The sequence below is a fragment of the Moschus berezovskii genome, chromosome 7, assembly GCF_049115385.1.
Source record: "Moschus berezovskii isolate FMDL1 chromosome 7, NW_MosBer_1.0, whole genome shotgun sequence".
Classification (NCBI taxonomy): Eukaryota; Metazoa; Chordata; class Mammalia; order Artiodactyla; family Moschidae; genus Moschus; species Moschus berezovskii.
Window position 1 is genome coordinate 6,460,571 of NC_142466.1, and position 16,592 is coordinate 6,477,162.

Sequence of the window (16,592 nt, forward strand, 5' to 3'; positions counted from 1 at the left end):
ACAAATCTGGTCTCTCTCAAGCCCTTATTCACTATCCCATTAGATAAGGAAGGTCTAGTGAGAAGCACAAGCAGGTTTTCTATTGGGCAACCTAGTGTCTATCCTTATGTATCTCAGATTGTGAGAAGATCTCATCTTTAAACTACTTTATCTTGACCCATTACAAATTTACCTTCAATAATCATTTATGTGTTACACTTTCAATTCTACTGATACTCTGTTACAATTGTCTTATGAAAGTCGCCACTTTATATATGGTGTTTCCTGTCAGAAACAATGCAGCCCAGAAGAAAATGTAAGTCTAGATCTAGTGGAAATGCTCCTTCAAAGTAAAAGTGAAATTAAAATGTTTTTAAATAAACAAAGTTGAAAAAAATTCACTACCAAAAGCGCTACCTAAGAGGTGGTAACAAACTTTTTAAAGTGATAGAAAAATAATGTGTATGTGCTCAGTCGCTCAGTCGTGTCTGACTCTGAAACCTCATGGACTGTAGCCCGCCAGACTCCTCTGTTCACGGGATTACCCAGGCAAGAATACTGGAGTGGGTTGCCATTACCTCCTCCAGGAGATTCTCCTGACCCACGTAGTGAACCCACATCTCTTCAAATTCTACAATAAGTGATGAAGAATGGTTAATATGTAAATATAAAAGATTTCCTGTCATAATTTTTACTTCCACTAAATGATAATTGAATGCTTATTTATCATACATGCAGAAATAAAATACATTTTATTAAAATTAATTAAAATATATTTTAATAAAATACAATTCCACAAAGGACAGGCAAGAGAGTGGAAATGGAAATGTACTGTTGTAAGGTTCTGATGATATAAATGAAGTGGCATAATATTATTTGAATAGAGACCATGATAATCTAAAGATGTATACTGAAAACTGAGAAGTCTACCAAAAGCAAACAGTAGAGACAAAACACTAAAAAACTCAATCAAAAAGGGAAAATAAAAGCAAAAAAGGAACTAAAAAGAAATGAGACAAATAGAAAACAAATAGCAAAATGATGAGTTTAATTCAATCATATTGAAAATGTCAAAAATTACATTAAATATAAATGACCCAACCACTTTGATTAAATGACTGTCATATGGTTAATAAGCAAGACTCAACTACATGACAACTACAAGAAATCTATATGAAGTAAGTGATTAAAAGGAAAGGATGTAGAGACTTCCATGGCGGTCCGGTGATTAGGAATTCACGTGCCAATGCAAGGAACGCAGATTCGATTCCTGGTCTGGGTGGATTCCACGTGATGCGGAACAACTAAGCCTGTGTGCCACAATTACTGAAGCCTGCTTGCCAGGAGCCCATGCTGTGCAACAAGAGAGGCCACTAATGAGAAGTCTATGAACCACAAGCACGAGTGTCCCCACTCACAGCAACTACAGAAAGCCTATGTGTAGCAACAAAGCCCAGATCACCCAATAAGTAAATAAATAACCTTACATAAAAATATAAATTAAAAAATAAAGGATGTAAAAATCTATTCTTTGTAAACACTAAGCATAAGGAAGCTAGAATGACTATATATTAAAACCAGGAAACAAAGTACATTTCAGAACAAAGGGATAGGTCTAGGGATAGAGTGAGTCATTTCATAATGATAAAGGGGTCAATTTATTAAGAAGATATTATTAATTTATATTCAATTGACTGAAAATGTCAACAGTGCTTTCCCAGTAATTGATAAACAAGCAGAAAGAAAAGAAAGGATATAGAAGACTTGAACCAAACTATCCCACAGAGACACTTCCTAACAATAAATGTATCAATTCAGCCAGAAAACAGAACAAAACTAAATTTTTATTCAATAACAAAGCTTCAAAATACATACAGCAAAAGCTGACAGAACCGAAAGAAGAAACACATAATTATACAAGTATAGTTAAAAATTTCGATATTCTATTCTCAGCAACTAAGAGTTAATGTGAAAGTATTAAAGACCAAGAAAAAAAAAATCAGTAAAGACAAAGAAAGCATGAACACCAACAGTGGACTTAATTCTTGACATTGACCGAACAATTCATCCAACGACAGAAGAATCTAAACCCTCTTAAGGAAATCTGTTAGCAGCAGCAAAGGAAACTGGAGAGTGACACAAGATATGCCAGAAAGCAACAGATTAAATAATTATAAAAGAAGAGTGCATTTCAACTGTTGAAAGAAAAGGGCATAGGAGATCTGCTGGTAAGTGATGATCTTGGCAGCAGCAGCTTCAATGAAGGAGTGGCTCACAGCCATACTATGATGTACTGGGAAAATGAGGAGAGGAAAAAGCAAAGGCACAAGAAAGAGCTGTGGGGTGTGAGCTGAGGGGGATCTGAACTCACAGAAGTTTACCGTTCACGACCGGAACCATCAGAGCGTGTGTGCAGATGGAATGGCCCATCTCAGAGAAAGAAGTTCATGACACAGGCCAGAGAAGAAAAAAGAGGCAGCTTCTTCGAGAGGCTGAGGGAGGTTAGGCTCTAAAGATTAAGAAGGATTTCCTTTAATAGAAAAAAGGACACAAGCACAGAATGACTTAACATTGAAAAAAAAGAACTTTGGGGAATTTCCTGGCGGTCCAGAGGTTAAGGCTCCCTGATGCCACTGAAGGGGGGCACAGATTCTATCCCTGATCACGGAACTAAGATCCCATGGTCAAAAAGTAACATGGCATGGTCAAAAAGTAAAAAGATAAATAGATAAAAAGAAAAATACCGTCAGTACTATAGTTTATCAAAGAAAAATAATAAATGTGAAATGCTATCAAATGGATAGTTTTCCATTTGAGAAGCATACTTGCCTTTGGGTTGTTTGCATCAAATAGACCAGTTGAAAGTCCAATCAGCAAGGAATTCTGTTTTTTATTTCTTGGTGGAGAATCAGAGTGAGATCGAAGTGGAAAAGATTCTTCTGGTGAACAGAGAACTGACTGAACCTGAGAACCTGCTTTCAGATGCTCAGAATAAACTACCTTATGGAAAAACGGTCCTGGTTGCATAGATTTATCTATATCACGCTTAGAGGGTGGAGAATCATCCACTCCAGGTTCTGTGGAATAAAGGAAAGATTACATGAACAGTCTATACAATACTCAGCTTTCTAAGTGATAATGAAAAAGTTCAGTATTTAACATGAATTATAGGCAAGAAACTCCATGTCTATAAGAAAAACAAAATCAAAATATATATGTGATTTCACTACCTTACAAATAATCTTCAATCCCAGGGTATGTTTTATTATTAGAAAGGAGATTTAATTTGTTAAATACTTCCATTATATCGGAAGTTAGAAAATGTAGACACAAATCCAAAGACACGTGAGAAAATACTGTTTAAACACTCATACTTAATAGTTCAACTTCATTCCTATAGGTAAGATATTAAAAAACTGTATTTCTTATATTTTAATTAATACTATTAGAAATAAGAAGATCACTTATTTAATGTCCTCAGATAATGGCTTAGCTTTGGCAAGCATTCTTTTTGTTTTGAACATTCAGTAAGATAACTAATCAAAAAGGTTTTATTGCCCACATTGACAAACAACACAGGCTTACAAATGCAGAGTACAGCAACCATAAAAAAGAATGAAATTCTGCCATTTGCAGCTACATAGATGGATTCAGAGAATATAATGCTTAGTGAAATAAGTCAGACAGAGGAAGATTAATACTGTATGATATCATTATATGTGGAATCCAAAATATAATACCAGTGAATCTATATACAAAATAGAAACAGACTCACAGACATGGAAAGCAAACATGTGTCAACCAAAAGGGAGAGGGATAGGGAGGGACAAATTAGGAGTATGAGATTAATTATTATTAATTAAAATAATCATATAACTATTGTAATAATTATATAGTTACTAATATAGTGATATATTTTATAAATAATTAACAATTATTATTATTATTTATTTTGTATTCTGCACAAAATAAATAACTAACAAGGACCTACTGTCTAGCACAGGAACAGTTCCCAGTATCTTGTAATAACCTATAATGGAATCTAACCTGCAAATTAAAAAAATGAATCACTAGGCTATGCACCTGAAGCTAAAACAGTATTATTATATAGTTGATTTAAACTATACCCCAAAAATGTAATAAAAAATAAATACAGAGTCCAGTGCACTACACCTATAATATTTTTTAAGTGATTATGGTGAATGGTAAGCAATGCTCTCGATTAACATACAGTCCAAATAGAACAGGTTAGTGCTAACAACCTTTGAGATAGTAATCAGGCCAATGCTGTGATACTCACCTACATGAACCTCACTAAGGTGATCCACACTGCTCGGGGTTTTATCTTCACAAAGTTCATTTTGCTGAATGGTGATCCTATCTTCCAATCTGCCATAAACAGATACACCAGTTACAAAAGCAAAATTTATCTGCAATAAATGTACTCTCAAACACAGACAAGTAGAGCACAGGTCACTAGCGTCCTGTGATTCCACTTCCAAATATTCTTCTCACTTCCAGTGGCCCTCACAGGCACATCCTACCCTTTAGTTGTTCAAACCTCCACCAGTCAGGCTCATTCACGACACCAGCCTCAACATCATCATCACAATGGCTCCCGGAGTGAAGCCCAGAGATGCCAGTAACACATGGGAACTTGTCTCAAATACAAATTCTCAGGTCTTGCCCTAGTCCTGTGTGTCAGGAACTTTGAGGGATATGGCTGAGCAAGCTGTATACCTTTACAGCAAAATGTATCCCATTATAGCAAAATGTTGTAATGTTTAAGAAATACAACTTTAACCAATCAAAATGCCTTGTAATAGCAGAAAACAGAACACGATTATAACATGCTACGAAATACTTTGCAACCATTTAAAAAACGAAGTACAGATCTATATAACCAGATATGCATCAAGGATCAAGATATATTATTAAGTATAGTAACTTTCAGACCAAATGATATAAAATGGTGTTAGATTTGAAACAATGCTGTTCAGTGCAGCAAAAGAATAGTTTGCACAAAAATGTTTTAACTCTTAAAGGGAGTGAACTGATTTATGTAAAGAACTCACAATTTTTCTCTCAATAAATGTTGGGAACTAAATTCATGTACTATTTGTTAACAAAATTATAAAGACGAGAAGAGTATATTATAAAAGGCACCAGTAATTTATTTCTGGGCTTTTTTAGTTAAGTTCAGTTGCTAAGTCATGTTCGACTCTTTGTAACCCCATGGACTGCAGCACACCAGGCTTGCCTGTCCTTCAGCATCTCCCAGAGTTTGCTCAAACTCATGTCCATTGAGTTGGTGCTGCCATCCAAACATCTCATCCTCTGTCACCCTCTTCTACTCCTGCCCTCAAACTTTCCCAGCATCAGGGTTTTTTTTCCAATGAGTCAACTCTTCGTATGAGGTGGCCAAAGTATTGGAACTTCAGCTTCAGCATCAGTCCTTCCAATGAATGTTCAGGTATGATTTATTTTAGAATTGACTGGTTTGATCTCCTTACAGTCCAAGGGACTCTCAAGAGTCTTTTCCAACACCACAGTTCAAAAGCATCAATTCTTCAGCACTCAGCTTTCTTTATGGTCCAACTCTCACATTCATACATGACTACTGGAAAAACCATAGTTTTGACTAAGCAGAACTCTGTTGACAAAGCAATGTCTCTGCTTTTTAATATGCTGTCTAGGTTGGTCAAACCTTTTCTTCCAAGGAGCAAATATCTTTTAATTTCATGGCTGCAGTCACTATCTGCAGTGATTTTGGAGCCAAGTCCCTCACTGTTTCCATTATTTCCCCATCTATTTGCCACGAAGTGGTGGGACCAGATGCCAAGATATTAGTTTTCTGAATGTTGAGTTTTAAGCCAGCCTTTTCACTCTTCTCTTTCACTTTCATCAAGAGGCTCTTTAGTTCCTCTTCACTTTCTGCCATAAGGGTAGTTTCATCTGCATATCTGAGGTTATTGATATTTCTCCTGGCAAACCTGATTCCAGCATGTGCTTCATCCAGCCTGGCATTTTGCATGATGTACTCCACATATAAGTTAAATAAGCAGAGTGACAATATACAGCCTTGATGTACTCCTTTCCCAATTCTGAACCAGTCCATTGTTCCATGTCTGGTTCTAACTGTTGCTTCTTTACCTACATACAGATTTCTCAGAAGGCAGGTGAGGTGGTCTGGTATTTCCATCTCTTTAAGAATTTTTCATAGTTTGTTGTGATCCACAGAGTCAAAGGCTTTGGCATAGTCAGTACAGCAGAAGTAGATGCTTTTCTGGAATTCTCTTGGTTTTTCTGTGATCCAACAGATGTTGACAATTTGATCTCTGGTTCCTCTGCCTTTTCTAAATCCAGTTGAAGTTCTCGTTTCACATACTGTTGAAGCCTTGCTTGGAGAATTTTCAGCTTTACTTTGCTAGCGTGTAAAATGAGTGCACTTCTGTGGTAGTCTGAACATTCTTTGGCATTGCCTTTCGTTGGGATTGGAATGAAAACTGACCTTCTCCAGTCCTGTGGCCACTGCTGAGCTTTCCAGATGTGCTGGCATATTGAGTACAGCACTTTAACACCACCATCTTTTAAGTTCCAAACTTAAACTTAAATTTGGTATTTAAGCTGGTATTCCGCCACCTTAACTAGCTTTGTTCATAGTGATGTTTCCTAAAGCCCACTTGACTTCACATTCCAGGATGTCTGGCTCTAGGTGAGTGATCATACCATGTGGTTATCTGGATCATTAAGATATTTTTTGTATAGTTCTTCTGTGTATTCTCACCACCTCTTCTTAATATCTTGTGCTTCTGTTAGGTCAATACCACTTTACTGTGTCCATCTTTGCATTAAATGTTCCCTTGGTATCTCTAATTTTCTTTAAGAAATCTCTAGCCTTTTCCATTCTATTGTTTTCCTCTATTTTTTTGCATTGATCACTGAGAAAGGCTTTCTTCTCTCTCCTTGCTTTTCTTTCAGTTCAGTTCAGTTCAGTCGCTCAGTCGTGTCCGACTCTTTGTGACCCCATGAATCACAGCAAGCCAGGCCTCCCTGTCCATCACCAACTTCCGGAGTTCACTCAAACTCATGTCCACAGAGTCGGTGATGCCATCCAGCCATCTCATTCTCTGTCGTCCCCTTCTCCTCCCGCCCCCAACCTTTCCCAGCATCAGAGTCTTTTCCAGTGAGTCAACTCGTTGCATGAGGTGGCCAAAGTATTGGAGTTTCAGCTTTAGCATCAGTCCTTCCAATGAACACCCAGGACTGATCTCCTTTAGAATGGACTGGTTGGATCTCCTTGCAGTCCAAGGGACTCTCAAGAGTCTTCTCCAACACCACAGTTCAAAAGCATCAATTCTTCGGCGATCAGCCTTCTTCACAGTCCAACTCTCACATCCATACATGACCACGGGAAAAACCATAGCCTTGACTAGACGGACTCTGCAATTAGATAGGTATATCTGTCCTTTTCTCCTTTTCCTTTTGCTTCTCTTCTTTTCTCAGCTATTTGTAAGGCCTCCTCAGACAACCGTTTTGCCTTTTGCATTTCTTTTTCTTGGGGATGGCTCTTCTTTTTTTGATTATAAGGCAATTTTAATTTTGCTAGTACTTTTTCTTCTGCTGAGTCACTTCAGTTGTGTCCAACTCTTTGGAACCCCATGGTCTGTAGCCTGCAAGATTCCTCTATTCACGGGATTCTCTAGGCAAGAATACTGGAATGGGTTGCTATTTCCTCCTCCAGGAGATATTCCCAATCCAGGGATCAAATCCAAATCTTTTATGTCTCTTGCATTGGCAGGCACGTTCTCTACTACTAGCACCACCTGGGAAGCCCCATAAATTTGAACTCATTTAGTTCACTTCAAATTTAAATAATTTTTATTTTTTCAGTTTTAAATTTTGAGTAACTCTTATTTTTATTTTAAAAAGTTATTTATTTTTAATCATATAAGTAACATATTTTTTCATTCAAAATGTAATGCTTGCTTCCTCAAAAAGGGAAACATAACATAGCATTTGCTACAGCAATTCCACTCTGGATATACACTCAAAAGAACTGAATACAGATGTGCAAAGACTTGTACACAACGTTTACAAAAGCACTATTCAAAACAGGCAAAAGGCAGAAACTACCCTGGAAATGATCACCATCATCTGCTGAATGCTATCAACCGCACAATGCATAAAAATATAGGGTATAGTCATATAAGGAATATTATTCATGAAAAGGAATGAAGAACTGATACATCCCACAACGCAGACAAGCCCTGAAAGCAGTATGCTAAGTGAAAGAAGGCAGATACAAAAAGCCACATACTGTGATTCTACAGGAAATGTCCAGAACAGGCAAATCCATGAAGACAGATCAGTGGTGGCAGGAGCTGGGCAGGTGAATATGAAGAGTGGGTGCTTATAGGTACAAGGGTTCCACTGGGGTTGAGGAAAATGTACTGGAACCACAGAGTATAAAATTGTACACTTCAAAATTATAAAAATGATAAAATTTATAAAATAAATATATTTATATATTTATCTCAATGAAAAAATTTTTTTCCTTTTAGGATTTCCCCAAACACTCAAAATCCCAGTTGCTTTTACTATTACCAGTTTCATATACAGCTTACTATACTTTCCCCTAAGCCTTTGACTGTGTGGATCACAATAAACTGTGGAAAATTCTGAAAGAGATGGGAATACCAGACCATTTGACCTGCCTCTTGAGAAACCTGTATGCAGGTCAGGAAGTAACAGTGAGAACTGGACATGGAACAACAGACTGGTTCCAAATAGGAAAAGGAGTACGTCAAGGTTGTATATTGTCACCCTGCTTATTTAACTTATATGCAGCGTACATCATGAGGAACGCTGGGCTGGAAGAAGTACAAGCTGGAATCAAGATTGCCGGGAGAAATATCAATAACCTCAGATATGCAGATGACACCACCCTTATGGCAGAAAGTGAAGAGGAACTCAAAAGCCTCTTGATGAAAGTGAAAGAAGAGAGTGAAAAGGTTGGCTTGAAGCTCAACATTCAGAAAACAAAGATCATGGCATCTGCTCCCATTACTTCATGGGAAACAGATGGGGAAACAGTGTCAGACTTTATATTTTTGGGCTCCAAAATCACTACAGATGCCTATTGCAGCCATGAAATTAAAAGACGCTTACTCCTTGGAAGGAAAGTTACGACCAACCTAGATAGAATATTAAAAAGCAGAGACATTACTTTGCCAACAAAGGTCCATCTAGTCAAGGCTATGGTTTTTCCCGTGGTCATGTATCGATGTGAGAGTTGGACTGTGAAGAAAGCTGATTGCCGAAGAATTGATGCTTTTGAACTGTGGTACTGGAGAAGACTGTTGAGAGTCCCTTGGACTGCAAGGAGATCCAACCAGTCCATTCTAAAGGAGATCAGGCCTGGGTGTTCATTGGAAGGACTGATGCTAAAGCTGAAACTCCAATACTTTGGCCACCTCATGGGAAGAGTTAACTCACTGGAAAAGACTCTGATGCTGGGAAGGATTGGGGGCGGGAGGAGAAGGGGACGACAGAGAATGAGATGGCTGGATGGCATCACCGACTCTGTGGACATGAGTTTGAGTGAACTCCGGGAGTTGGTGATGGACAGTGAGGCCTGGCATGCTGTGATTCATGGGGTCGCAAAGAGTCGGTCACGACTGAGCGACTGAACTGAACTGAAACCTTCCCGTAAATTTATATACATCTATATATGCATTCAAGAACAGTGTATAGGATTATCACAGTATTGTTCTAACATATGGAAATGCTGTTAATTCAATATCATCAAATCATCAAATAATCTGGACATAGTTCCGTATTTATACAAGGAGTTCCATTTAATTTCAGTGCTGCATACTACCCATTACACAGTATACTATGTTGTTGTGACTTTGCTAAGTCGTGTTCAACTCTTTGTGACCCCATGCACTGCAGCACACCAGGCTTGCCTGTCCTTCAGCATCTCCCAGAGTTTGCTCAAACTCATATCCATTGAGTTGGTGATGCCATCCAAACATCTCATCCTCTGTCATCCCTTTCTCCTCCTGCCCTCAATTTTTCTCAGCATCAGGGTCTTTTCCAATGAGTCAGTTCTTTGCATCAGGTGGCCAAAGTATTGGAGTTTCAGCATCAGTCCTTCCAATGAATATTCAGGGTTGAGTTCCTTTAGGACTGACTGATTTGATCTCCTTGCTGTCCAAGGAACTCTCAAGAGTTTTCTCCAGCACCACAGTTCAAAAGCATCAATTCTTCAGCACTCATCCTTCCTTATGGTCCAACTCTAACATCAGCACGACTACTGGAGAAACCACAGCTTTGTCTACATGGACCTTTGTCAGCAAAGTGATGCCTCTGCTTTTTAATATGCTATCTAGGTTTGTCATAGATTTTCTTCCATGGCGCAAGTTCTTTTAATTTCATGGCTGCAGTCACCATCTACAGTGATTCTGAAGCCCAAGAAAATAAAATCTGTCACCATTTCCCTTTTTTCCCCGTCTTTGCCCTGATGGATCTTAGCTTTTTGAATGCTGAATTTTAAGCCAGCTTCTTCCCTCTCCTCTTTCACTTTCATCAAGAGGCTCTTCAGTTCCTCTTCACTTTCTGCCATCAGAGTGACATCATATGCATACCTAAGAGTTTGCTGTTTCTCCCAGCAATCTTGATTCCGGCTTGTGATTCAACCAACCCGGCATTTGGCGTGAATCCCATGGACTGAGAAGCCTGGTAGGCTACAGTCCATGGGGTCGCAAAGAGTCGGACACAACTGAGCGACGGAATGGATGGACGGACTCTGTGTATAAGTTAAATAAGCAGAGGGACAATATACAGCTTTGATGTACTTTTGAACCAGTTCAGTGTTCCATGTCTGGCTCTAACTGTTGCTTCTTGTTCTGCATACAGTCTTCTCAAGAGACAGGTAAGGTGATTTGGTATTCCCATCTCTTTAAGAATTTTCCACCATTTGCTGTGATAAACTGTCAAAGGCTTTAGCATTGTCAATGAAGCAGAAGTAGATTTTTTTTTAAATTCCCTTGCTTTTTCTATGATCCAACAGATGTTAGCAATTTGATCTCTGATTCCTCTGCCCTTTCTAAATCCAATTTGTACATTTATAAGTTCTTGGTTCATGTACTGTTGAAGCCTAGCTTGAAGGATTTGAGCATTACCTTGCTAGCTTGTGAAATGAGTGCAACTGTACAGTAGTTTGAATATTCCTTGGCATTGCCTTTCTTTGAGATTGTAATGAAAACTGACCTTTTCCAGTCTTGTGGCCATTGCTGAGTTTTCCAAATTTGCTGGCATATTGAGTACAGCACTTTAACAGCATCATCTTTTAGGACCTGAAATAGCTCAGCAGGATACTTAGAACAGTGTTTTTAGCCACTTCCTTATTACTGATCAGACTATTTCAAATGATTTCCTGTGACTCTCCTGAAATAAACATTCTTTCACATGCTTCTCTGTATCCAGGTCCAGCCCACCTCCTGTTTTCACAAAGTTGCACCGGAGCAGCCACACTCTTCGTTTATGTGTTACCTATGGTTGCTTTTGCAGATCAAAGGCAGTACCGAATAGCCAAATCACAGAGCATATGGTCAACAGGGCCAAAAAAGTTCACTATTTGGCCCTTTACAGAAAACATCTGACAACCCTTGTTATGAGCAGAGCAAAGGAATGAACTTCCAATTTCCATTTATTATTTTCAGAGCTGTGATTCATGGGGTCGCAGAGAATCGGACACGACTGAGTGACTGAACTGAACTGAACTGAAATGAAGGTAACAAGAACACCAAAATATGACAGTGATTTCCCCAGACAAAAGGGAACTATAAGAGGACTCTCCCGAGTACTAATACAAAAATCCTGAAATTGTCATACTGAGTGAAGCAAGTCATACTGAGAAAGACAAATATATGCTATTGCTTCTATACGGAATTAAAAAAAAAAAAGTATAAATGAACTTATTTATAAAACAGAAATAAAGACACAATTGTAGAAAACAAACTTATGGTTACCAGGGGGTAAGGGAGGGGGATAAATTGGAAGACTGGGATTGACATATACACACTACTATATACAAAACAGATAAACAAGAACTTGCTGTATAGCACAGGGAACTCTACTAAATACTCTGTAATGGCCTATATGGGCACACAATCTAAAGAAGAGTGGATATATGCATATTTGATTCACTCTGCTGTACAGCTGAAACTAATACAACACTGGAAATCAACTATACTCCAATAAAAATTAATTAAAAAATTAATGGCAATAAAAATCACAAATGATGTATTAGCAAACAGAAGTACATTAAAATTAGCAAACAGAAGACCAAGTAGAGTTTACTAAGGTATGCAGGATAGTTCAATATTAGGTAACCTATTAATTTATTATGCTGATAGAGAAGGGAAAACAATTACATGAATGGTTCCACTGATGCCAAAAAGTCATTTGATATAATATATTTCAGACTTTTTAGCCAGTAAAATGAGTAGAACTGCTTGAGCTAGAAATTATAGTCATGCCTAATGATGGTTAACATTAGAAACATTTCACTGAAGTTAAGAACAAGAGAGAGAACCCTATTTCCAATATTTAACTGTATAAAATGTACTAAGTGATGCAACAGGAGAGAAAGAAATGATTGTGAAAAAACTGGAAAGACAGAAAGCCATCATTATTTTCATATGATTGTGCATATGAAACATACAAAAGATTCAACTGAAAGTCTACATGAACAATAGCAGGATACAAATAAGAGAGTGGTAACAAAACCAACATAAAGAAGGTGTAAGCTTTCATATATACCACCTTTTAGTTCCATGATCTCACAGAGGAATAGTTATCATTTATAAAATAATCACAAGATGATATAGCCAGGAATAAGCTTACCAATAACACTGCAGAGCTTAGATGAAAGCTTGCACTGGGCGGGACGGGGAGGCAACTATATTCATATACATTTAAATTAACCTCACTAAAGGTTATCCACTACAGCATTATCTGTAATAGCAACTATTATAGGAGACTAATTAGAGCAATGGTATATCCATATATTGGAACACTACGTAGCCATAAAGTAGCAAAAAAGAGGAAGTCCTCTGTGTATTAATATGAAAAAATTCCCCAATTACTGACATAAAATGGTGGAAAAAAACTCTGTGCCTTATAATAACAACTATATTTAAAAGTGAAGGTGAAAGATGCTCATTCGTGCCTGACTCTTTTTGACTCTATGGACTGTAACACTCCAGGCTCCTCTGTCTGTGGAATTCTCAGGCAAGAATACTGGAGTGGGTAGCCTTTCTCTTCTCCAGGGGATCTTCTCAACCCAAGGGACAGAACCCAGGTCTCTTGCACTGCAGGAGGATCTTTACCATCTGAGCCACAAGGGAAGTCCATTTAAAAGTGAGGGAGACTGTATCTTCACTTTTGCTTCTGTATATATTAACCATGTTTGGAAAGAGGACAGAGTGGGAATTTGCTGGGTGGGGACAAAAGTGGGAAACAGACCTTTTACTGTATATTTTTATACACTTGCTGAATTTCTGAACCTCATGAATGTGAGGTTCACATTCACAAATTAACTGTTTTTGTTTAATTGATTTAATGTAACATTGGGTTACTCCAGTAATTCCGTGAAAGGCATGACATTACGGAAGCAGGTGTGAAATGTAAGGGAAGAGGTGACGTACTCAACCTCCTCTGCTCCTTCTCTCTCAGTGACCCACATGTCGAGAACGGGTTGGGGCAAACCACCATCTCTGTCTGCTCCACTTGGCTCCTGCAGCACTTCTGCCTCCAAGTCATCAGGCTCTGCAAGGCAAAAACAGGACAAGAAACAAGTCTCAAAGCAAAATCCACTTAGAGAAAACAGAATAAATCTCTTCTAGATGACCATACCTCGTTTCAGGCTAATGTAGTAATTGTAACAAAAATCAGTAGTTTATCTATAGATCCTTAATCTTAGTGTCTTTGCACTCTAGTTGTTTCTGAAATAACAGACTTCTCCTTTTGCATTTTCACTTCAATAAAAATACCCAGAAGAAATATAGTGTACTCTGTATTTTTCATTATTATCAAAAAGTTTTTCTTCATTAACATTTCAGTGATGTATAAATTGCTTTCTAGAAGATATAAAAACTTAAAGAATAACACTATTTGTGGCCAGAAATATAGGCAGAGAATAGAATATAATACCATTGATTAGTAACTGATGGGAAAGTTCAATCATCAAAAAAAAAAAAAACCCTCTTACCTGGACTTTCACACTGAAAAGGTGAATATAACTAGGGTGCTAACCTATTTTCCTAAACCCTCAAAAAATTAATAACCAGAAAACTATCTCTGTTCTCTGGAAGTGGCTCATTTTTCACCTGGGTGATATTTCCTGAAAGTTAACAGCAATGAGAAGAGAGTTTCTCCCTTCATTTATTAATTTCTCTTTTTCCTGTCTAATTCAAATTATTGATGCTTTCTTGTTTCAGCCACCATGGCCACTCCTTTTTTTCCTTCTATATTTTAAAAGTTTCTAATTAGTTGTCCTGTTTAGAGAGATGATTGGTATTGTACAAATCCTTAAAATTTTTATCTTTTATTCAAATGTTTTTTTGGTCACCCTTACAAGTAAGCAATTAGAGGAGGGGTATCCTGCTCAAAATTTTTTAAAGAGTAACTGTTCTCTGGCACCTTAAGCCACATCAGTATGAGTCATTCCACTAGATTTGTGACTGTACTGCCCACAAAGGAAACAATATTTACTATGTGGCTCTTGCAGAAAAAGTGTCCCAGCTCTAATAGGCTATACAGTCACTATTATTAAATATACACCTAACAGGTTCATTTTTTTTAAGAAAAGACATAAGATACCCATTAACTAAAATTCTAGTGAACAAGACTATTTCACAAGACTACAAGGTAATACATGTGGCAGCTGTCCAGCCTTCCTCTCATCCAGATGGGGCTCTGATGTCCCAAGTCCTCGAGTGTGGATCAGCAGTGTGACTGCCGGGATCAGCGGAGTACAGCTGGAGTCCTGTAGGCCTGGCCCACATCCAGCCTTTTAAGAGAATTGGCAGTTTCCACATTGGAATCTGGAAGCTTAAACCACCAATAAAGCAGTTTAAGGACCCTGGAGAGACAAGATGGCAAGGCCCTGAGACTTAAAGCACAGGAGTGGGACCCAGCAGCACAGGCCCAGCTAAGCCGAGATGCCAGGTGTGGAGTGACAGCATCTCCCACCCAAGTAAGCGCAGCTGATGGCTCAACACCACTGAGTGATGCCAGCTGATGCCATGAGGAGGAGAAGGAATGTCCCAGAGTGTGAGATAAATCAAGACAGTTCTTTTAAGTCACTAAGTCTGGGAAGCAAACTGCTTTGCAGCGAGAGATAACTGAAACAGAATTTTCTATCTGAAGATAGAGTGCTGACACCGCAAAGGTTAGATATGTGCACTGGTTTGGGGACAGGCCAGCATCTGACACGGAAAGGTTTCAAGGAGGCTGTGGTGAGAGCCTGGCCCGTGAAGAGTGATTACTGGAGGCTGGAGGAAAGGGCATTCTTGTGACATGGTCGGCAGAAAGTGTGGCCCTGTGACATGAAAAAGGATGAAAGAAAACGCACCTAAGAGATTCAGTGACCGAGCTAAGGAGCTATCTGAGTAGACCATTTACAGTGCCAGTGAGATTCCTAAGGCAGCCACTTATAAACCACAAGGAGAAAAAGCTGAGTTGAAGAAAGATCAGTTTAGCTCATGAAGAGAACTCAGAAGAGGAAGTTTCTCAAGGGAAAAGATGCCTCCAGATGGACACTAACCTCAGGCATACTTGCCTGAGGTCTCAGGGCATGGTCTCAGGGCAAAGACAGAAGTCAAACACAGAAGGCCGTAAGACCTTCTGTTGGGGCACAGAAGGATCTAAAGGTCTGTCTTTCTGACTCTTGATGTTGGATAAGAAGATTGCTGAGCATCTTAATTGCCTTCCTCACAGCAACTGCATGCAGAAAGGGCACGGTCTCACAAAACAAACCCAAACCAAAAACCACAGTGGTTTTTCACTAAATGTCAATAACATTCATACAAAATTCACAAAATCATTAATACTTGCAGAAGCACTCCCCAGCGTGATTGAAAGGAAAGATACAGCCCAACAGAAGAGCTTTTGAGGGCACCATTGTCTGGTGGAAGGGAAGCAAGCTGGCCAAGCTACTCCTGGCAGGATCCCGTTTCCATGTACCCACAGTCTTGTACCTTCCCTGTTTTTGACAAGGAGTCTCACGTCTTCTTCATCACTGTGTTAGATTTATGAGTGAAAAAGCAAGTGAAAAGAACTCTCTAGGTATTCAGATTGAAAGTAAATGTATTCAAAGAACTGCACCAAAAGAACCTCATTTAAACACAGGCCTAACCTTGATGACAACATCTGAGCCAATGTCATAATAAGATGTGGCTATGAAGAGTCAGTGTATTCTGCATGTGAGGGGATGTAAATAAGTTTGGTAAAAGGGCAGACTTTGACATTAAAGATGGCTACAAATACAAAGATTCTTGACAGTCTGTTGGACTGAAAGGAGATCAAACCAGTCAATCCTA

The 16,592-nt window shown here is 38.5% G+C and overlaps 1 protein-coding gene across 9 annotated transcripts in view; it reads right to left on the bottom strand.

The window, feature by feature from the left end:
- NEK1 (NIMA related kinase 1) overlaps positions 1–16,592 on the bottom strand; it is a 160,198-nt gene that overhangs the window by 13,545 nt on the left and 130,061 nt on the right. For all 9 annotated transcript variants that reach the window (XM_055427998.2, XM_055428000.2, XM_055428003.2 and 6 more), the window contains 3 exons: positions 13,698–13,818; positions 4,280–4,368; positions 2,809–3,056 (listed from right to left, as the gene is read on the bottom strand). In XM_055427998.2, the coding sequence (XP_055283973.2) occupies positions 2,809–3,056; positions 4,280–4,368; positions 13,698–13,818 (458 nt within the window). The remainder of the gene's footprint in view (positions 1–2,808; positions 3,057–4,279; positions 4,369–13,697; positions 13,819–16,592) is intronic.